This window comes from Dipodomys ordii, unplaced genomic scaffold (genome assembly GCF_000151885.1).
Source record: "Dipodomys ordii isolate 6190 unplaced genomic scaffold, Dord_2.0 Scaffold141, whole genome shotgun sequence".
Taxonomy (NCBI): domain Eukaryota; kingdom Metazoa; phylum Chordata; class Mammalia; order Rodentia; family Heteromyidae; genus Dipodomys; species Dipodomys ordii.
Genome location: NW_012267357.1, coordinates 1,008,468 through 1,015,324, shown reverse-complemented (window position 1 = coordinate 1,015,324; position 6,857 = coordinate 1,008,468). Strand labels below are relative to the sequence as shown.

The following is a 6,857-nucleotide window of genomic DNA, read 5'->3' as shown; positions in this document are numbered from 1 at the left end:
GCTCCCGGCCAGGCCCTCGGAAGCTGGCGATGGCCCTGATGGCCTCTGGAACAGGCGACCCCCCGGGTGGGCCACGTCCCCTCTCCCGGCCTCAGTTCCCGGGACCGCAACACCCCTGCGAGGAGAGGGCTTAAGAGCCAAAGTCCCGCGTGAACGCCAGGCCCAGCGCCCCTGCCCCCACCCGCGCGCGATCTGGGGTGGTACCGCGCCAGCGGGGTGGCAAGGGTCACCAAGATGGACTCCCTAGCAGCACCCCAGGACCGCCTGGTGGAGCAGCTGCTGTCGCCACGGACTCAGGCCCAGAGGCGGCTCAAGGTGTGTGTGTGTGTGTCTGTGTGTCTGTATCTGTGTGTCTGTGTGTCTATCTGTGTCTGTGAGTGTGAAGAAGGGATGGAATGTGGGTCAGTGTGTGCTGCTTGTCGGGCCAGCTCTGTCTCTGTGGACTCAGACCCAGAGGCAGATCAAGGTGTGTGTGTGTGTTGTTTGTGTGTTGTGTGTGTTTGTGTGTGTGTATGCGCGTGTGTATAAAGGGGATGGAATGTGGGTCAGTGTGTGCTGCTTGTCGGGCCAGCTCTGTCTCTGTGGACTCAGACCCAGAGGCAGATCAAGGTGTGTGTGTGTGTTGTTTGTGTGTTGTGTGTGTTTGTGTGTGTGTATGCGCGTGTGTATAAAGGGGATGGAATGTGGGTCAGTGTGTGCTGCTTGCCTGGCCATCGCCTGACACTACTGGACATGTGAAGGCCCACAGGGCCAGGGGTCCGCTCCGAATGGGCGTTGAGACCCTGTGGTGGAGGAGGCTGGGCGCCTCTGTCTATAAATAGCCTCAGCTGCTGCCTCCCACCCCCAGGCTGGATGGAGGCCAGATGAGCCTCCCACCCTGGGTGTGCTGGAGAGGGGTGAGGGGTGTTGAGGCCTGGACTTCTGCCTGTGGAGGGCTTGGAATGTGTCTATGGGGTCTCCCCACTGTACCTCTCACCCATGGAAGGAGACATTGTCTATTGGTGCCTTATATCCAGAAGCCCCCTACTCCCTAATGTCTTTGGGGGTGGGGAACAGGGGCCAGGCCTGGGCATTAAACTCAGGACCTATGCACTATTCCTGAGCTGCTTTTGCTCAAGGCCTTGTGCACACTTGAGCCACAGACCACTTCCAGCTTTTTCTGTGATTAATTGGAGATGAGTCTCATGGACTTTTCTGCCCAGGCTGGCTTCAAGCCATGATCTTCAGATCTCAGCCTCCCTAATGTCTCTGCAGAGCCCCTTGCTAAGGCTGGTTACCTTTCCTGCCACCGCCACCCTCCTCTAAGCCTTGGTTCACAAGCCCTCGCCCCATTTTTACCAGGAAACTGTGCCATCTGCTCTCTCCTCTTCCTGAACTGGGTAGGGGCTGAGGCAGTGACCCACTTCCTTCTGTCCCCAGGATATTGACAAGCAGTACGTCGGCTTCGCCACACTGCCCAACCAAGTACACCGCAAGTCAGTGAAGAAAGGCTTCGACTTCACGCTCATGGTGGCTGGTAAGTGGACCAGGCTGTGGGAAGGAGTGGCTGGAACAATTGCCAGCCAGGCTCAGTCCATAGGGTCCCCAGACCTAATTCAGCTTCTTCATTGTACCTTTGCCCAGGTGAGTCTGGCCTAGGAAAGTCCACTCTGGTCCACAGTCTTTTCCTGACGGACCTCTATAAAGACCGGAAGTTGCTCAGTGCTGAGGGTGAGTGGTCTTACACAGTCCTAACAACAATGTCCTATGGGGCCTCAAGGGCATCCTCTTTGAGGAATGAGCTCCTGTTTAGGGTCCAAGAAGAGTGGCCCAGACAACAGGTTATGTGGCTGAGAGCAAGGTGGCGGGCAGATGGATGGGATGGATCGATGGATGGAGACAAGATAGAGAAGTTAGGCCCTAGGTTAGTGATGAAGATTGGAGATGCCCCTTCAAGCAATGCCTGTAGTCCTAGCTATTTAGGAGGCTGAGATCTGAAGATAGAGGTTTGAAGCCAGCCAGGGCAGGAAAGTCTGTGAGACTCTTACCTCCAATAAACTTCTGAGAAAGCCAGAAGTGGCACTGTGGCTCAAGTGGCATAGTACTAGCCTTGAGCAAAAGGAGCTCAAGGAAAAAAACAAAAAACAGTGCCTCCCCCTCCACCCGGCCTCCATTACAGAACGAATCAACCAGACAGTAGAGATTCTGAAGCACACAGTGGACATCGAGGAGAAGGGGGTTAAGTTGAAGCTCACCATCGTAGACACACCTGGTTTCGGGGATGCTGTCAACAATTCCGAGTGGTAAGGAAGTTCCGGCTGGGGAGCAGTCCTCTGTCCCCAACCAATCCCAGCCTCCACCTGTCCAGTAGACAACTCTTGCAGTGGCCTCATACTCCCTCTACCCCTAGCTGGAAGCCCATCACTGACTACGTGGACCAGCAGTTTGAGCAGTACTTCCGGGATGAGAGCGGCCTCAACCGCAAGAACATCCAAGACAACCGTGTGCACTGCTGCCTGTACTTCATCTCCCCCTTCGGGCATGGGTGCGTGGATTTCCTGCAGGCAGTATACCCCATAGCTACGCAGGTCCCTGCCTCCCTGCCTCCCTGACCAGGCCCATCCTCACCTTTTGCTGCTCTCTGCAGGCTGCGGCCAGTGGACGTGGGTTTCATGAAGGCTCTGCATGAGAAGGTGAACATTGTGCCCCTCATTGCCAAAGCTGACTGTCTGGTCCCCAGTGAGATCCGGAAGCTGAAGGAGCGGGTGAGACATGGAGGGACCTTGCCAAAGACTTTGAGTCCTAGAGCTCCAGGGGCCTGGGCCAGCCTCAAATCTGAATCTTTGCCCCACCTCTGCAGATCCGGGAGGAGATTGACAAGTTCGGCATCCATGTGTACCAGTTTCCGGAGTGTGACTCCGATGAGGATGAGGACTTTAAGCAACAGGACCGGGAGCTGAAGGTGAGCATGCAGCCCTGTGGGGTGAGGGCATGAGGGGGCCAGAGCAGAAAAACTGGAGCCACACAGTCCCAGTGGCGGGCTGAGCACCCAGGTCTAGCCTGATGAGGGCAGTGATGGGGCTTGAGAATAGAGATCCAGACACCCTTTACCGAGGCTAGACAGTCATATCACTTCCTGGACTATAATGGTTCCTCTTTTTTGGGGGGGAGGGGTCATGAAGCACCTGTCCAGGTCAACCTGACCTGCTTTACAGGGGTCACCAGCTTAAGGCTCAGTCCATTGGCCAACGGCTATAAAGTGCCCCCTGCTTCCTAGATTCTGAGCTGCAGAAAGTGGTGATTTGGGGTGCCCCAGCAACTAGAGTGATGATATCCAAGACCCAAGCCAGGCCCAGGGGACTGCTAGATCAGGAGCAGTGTGTCATAGGAAACATCCACCAGGGGGTGTGGGCTGGGCTGAGGCATGGAAGTTGAAGCTGCAGGGGTGGTTCTAAATGGGAGGAGATCTGGGGAAGCCTGCCTGGTTGGTCATAGCCCGGCAGGAGGAGCCTGTGGGGCGTGAGCTGCAGAGGAGGCACAGTAGCTTCAATGGGCAGCAGAGTGTTCAAAAGAGGGGTGATGCCATCCCCCTCTTCAGTGGTGGTGATGTTGGAAAAGTGGCCACGCCCCCTGAACCTCCAAGCCTGTACTTTCAGCTGCTAGGCTGAGCCTTTGGTCCCTCCCCACAGGAGAGCGCACCCTTTGCTGTAATTGGCAGCAACACCGTGGTAGAAGCCAAGGGACAGCGTGTCCGGGGGCGACTGTACCCCTGGGGGATTGTGGAGGGTGAGTTGAAGCTCGGGGCATCAGTACTGGGTGGGAAGCTCCCCTGGGCTGGTGCCCACGCACAGCTCACTCCTGCCCCACAGTGGAGAATCAGGCACACTGCGATTTCGTAAAGTTGCGTAACATGCTCATCCGCACTCACATGCACGACCTCAAGGACGTGACTTGCGACGTGCACTATGAGAACTACCGCGCGCATTGCATCCAGCAGATGACCAGGTAGGCTGCCCCTCCCCCAACACATGGGAACCCAGCCTCACCCCTGCTGGCTCCAGCCACACCAGAGCAAGCCCTCCTACCTCATCTACCTAGAACTGAGCTTTCTTGAAATGGTCGTCTCATACCCTTACCTCCTGCAGCAAACTGACCCAGGACAGCCGCATGGAGAGTCCCATCCCCATCTTACCACTGCCTACCCCTGATGCAGAGACAGAGAAGCTCATCAGGATGAAGGATGAGGAGGTTTGTAGGAGGTTGGAGAGGAGATGACTGTGGGGAGGGGGGGTCTGTCTAAAGCAATTTCTCACCTCACTGTCTGTTGTTCGTGTCCACCAGCTGAGGCGCATGCAGGAGATGCTGCAGAAGATGAAGCAGCAAATGCAGGACCAGTGACACACTGCCCCAGCCCCTTTGCCACGGATAGACCATCCATTTCTGGACTGGCCCCTCCTACCCTTGGGCCCCAGACTGGCCTGGACTCTACCCTGGATTCACCTGGTTCTTGGATGGACCTGGACCTGACCTATACCCAGCGTGGCCCTGACTGTTCCTGACCCGGAAGCCACAGAGCCACCACTACCCTAGATGACCCTAATTTATTCTCAGCACCAACCCCTTCCAGGTCATTTGTATCTGTCTCCCAGGGGTCTGGACAATGGCTCCTCCCCAGGTGGCTTTCTCTGGCCTTAGGGGAGCAAAGTCTAAAAGCTAAATCAGGCACAATTTCCGAGTCCCTCCATCCCCTTGAAGCTCACAGATTCTAGGCACTGCACAAGTAGGCAGGTAAACCAAGGCAGAGGAGGGAAGGGAGCCCCAGTGCCGCAGAGCGGACTTGGGAGCTCTCCTCTGCTGGTTTCTGTGGGCCACCAGCATATGCTAACACCCTACTTTTGATCAAGACGGCCCTGTCCTCCTTTATCCCCTCGCCCAGGCTGGGGATCAGAGCAGGCAAAATTGGGCGGCTGCAGCAATTGGGAGGCTTCGGGATCAGAAGGCTTCTGGTGAGAAGGGCAGCCTGGGCCGACCCAGAGTGCTCTGGGTCTGTGGGCCATACTTGGCAGCCCCCACCAGCCCTTTCCGTCTGCCGGTCCCGTCGCTGGAGACCCCCTCTCCCCAGCCACACCATTGCGCTGGGATCCCTAGCCCTTGGCCATTCCACCCGCATGATCCCTCCCCCCCACACCCCTGCTCCGTTTTGTTCCGTTGTGAATGCCGCGTCCTGTCCTGGTGACAGGGGAACAATGTTGGTGAACGTCCAGCAGCGAGTGTCCGAGTGTTCCGTGCGCCCCTGGGACCAGGGAGGGAGCGGAAGGTGGGGCGGGCGGCGGGCGCTGGTGATAGGCGCTATCGGAGCCAGCAGCGCAGCTCCGTGCCCCCTTGGGGTTATTTCTGGCCGGAGGCTGCGTTGTGGTCTGCGGCAGGCGGGCAGCGGGTCGCGGTGGCCGGCTCTCTGGCGCTCTAGACCAAGCCAGGCCACCGTCCTTTGATCATGGGCTCCTGTGAGTCTGGGGGTCCTGTCGGCCGCTTCTCGGGCGGATCTTGGTGGGGAGGGGGGGCGTTTTGGTTTGCACAGTAATTAGGAAGATTGGGTCTGACTTAAAGGGGGAATTGCAGCCGGCGAGCCGGGTGGCGGGGTGGAGAGGCCTGCACGCTGAGTCGGCCACGGGCCTTACAAGCTCCCGAGGCTGGGGGACCCCTCCCCAGGCGCCCCGCCAATCGCCCTGCTTATAGCAGCGCTTCTCTTCCAGGGCCGTGCGGGGCGCTGAGCCTGCTGCTCCTGCTGCTGGCGCCGCCCGGCCGTCCCGCCGCGGGCTGCCCCGCGCCATGCAGCTGCGCGGGGACCCTCGTGGACTGCGGGCGCCGCGGGCTGACACGGGCCTCGATGCCCGTCGTCTTCCCGCCAGACACCACCGAACTGGTGCTGACCGGCAACAACCTGACGGCGCTGCCGCCGGGGTTGCTAGATGCACTACCCGCTCTGCGCAAGGCGCACCTGGGCGCCAACCCCTGGCGCTGCGATTGCCGCCTGTTGCCGCTGCGCGCCTGGCTGGCGGGGCGCCCCGAGCGCGCGCCCTACCGCGACCTGCGCTGTGCGGCACCCTCAAGTCTCAGAGGCCGAGTGCTGCCCTACTTGACCGAGGAGGAGCTGCGTGGCGCCTGCGGGCCTGGCCCGATATGCTGGGGGGCGCTGGCGGTGCAGCTGGTGCTGCTGGGCCTCGGGCTGTTGCACGCGTTGCTGCTGGCGCTGCTGCTGTGTCGCCTGCGGAGGCTGCGCCGGCATGCCCACGCCCGCGCCTGGGAGACGTCCCGGTTATTGCTGACCACCCCGCTGGCGGCCGAGCCCGCTGGAACTGGCACGTCCGATGAGAACACAGACGGGCACTGAGCCATCGAGGCCTGCAAATTCGACAGGATCCTACCCTAGGATCCTCGCCCAAACCTGGATCCACTTTTCCCTCTGCCCTTGCCCATTCCCCTAGACCCTCCAGGCCCCGCAGGCTCAGATCTGCTCCACGCGACTGGAGCCCAGCCTGTGCCCTCCACCCTTAGGGAAGTGGAGGAGCCGAAGGGCGGCTGCCCTCTGCTGAGTTCCCCAGACCCAAACTCCAGGCTGAATAAACCATTCTCCTCCTCTGCTGGCCAATCTCTCTCTGCACTGTGTGACCCAGAATTCCCTTCCACCGCGCCCCAGAATAGCCTCGGGAGGCAGTTAATACTGCCCGATTAGCCTGGGGCAAACAGAAATCAGGAAGTGCCCCTCCCCCCACACTGCCACCAAGGTCACTGTGGGTAATGAGAACACTCCATGGAGTACACAGACTGGGGTTACTTGGAAAGTGGTTCTAGGGAGACAGTGAGGAGCCAAAGGACAT

The 6,857-nt window shown here is 59.2% G+C and overlaps 2 protein-coding genes across 3 annotated transcripts in view; both read left to right on the top strand.

The window, feature by feature from the left end:
• The window catches only part of Sept5 (septin 5), an 8,758-nt gene extending 3,532 nt beyond the window's left edge, over positions 1-5,226 (top strand). Inside the window, exons 1-11 of one of the 2 annotated variants that reach the window (XM_013031526.1) lie at positions 235-315; positions 1,420-1,516; positions 1,624-1,710; positions 2,159-2,282; positions 2,390-2,524; positions 2,627-2,744; positions 2,840-2,941; positions 3,669-3,765; positions 3,849-3,984; positions 4,125-4,227; positions 4,321-5,226. In XM_013031526.1, coding sequence (XP_012886980.1) covers positions 235-315; positions 1,420-1,516; positions 1,624-1,710; positions 2,159-2,282; positions 2,390-2,524; positions 2,627-2,744; positions 2,840-2,941; positions 3,669-3,765; positions 3,849-3,984; positions 4,125-4,227; positions 4,321-4,377 — 1,137 coding nt within the window. In that variant the 3' untranslated portion in view covers positions 4,378-5,226. Of the gene's footprint in view, positions 1-234; positions 316-1,419; positions 1,517-1,623; positions 1,711-2,158; positions 2,283-2,389; positions 2,525-2,626; positions 2,745-2,839; positions 2,942-3,668; positions 3,766-3,848; positions 3,985-4,124; positions 4,228-4,320 lie in introns of those variants that run through there. The other variant, XM_013031527.1, reaches the window with a different exon arrangement.
• A 147-nt stretch (positions 5,227-5,373) lies between these two features.
• Gp1bb (glycoprotein Ib (platelet), beta polypeptide) lies at positions 5,374-6,609 on the top strand. The gene is made up of 2 exons (XM_013031528.1): positions 5,374-5,483; positions 5,733-6,609. The coding sequence occupies exons 1-2, from the start codon at positions 5,474-5,476 to the stop codon at positions 6,368-6,370; spliced, it is 648 nt and encodes a 215-aa protein (XP_012886982.1). The 5' UTR covers positions 5,374-5,473; the 3' UTR covers positions 6,371-6,609.
• The last annotated feature ends 248 nt before the right edge of the window (positions 6,610-6,857 follow it).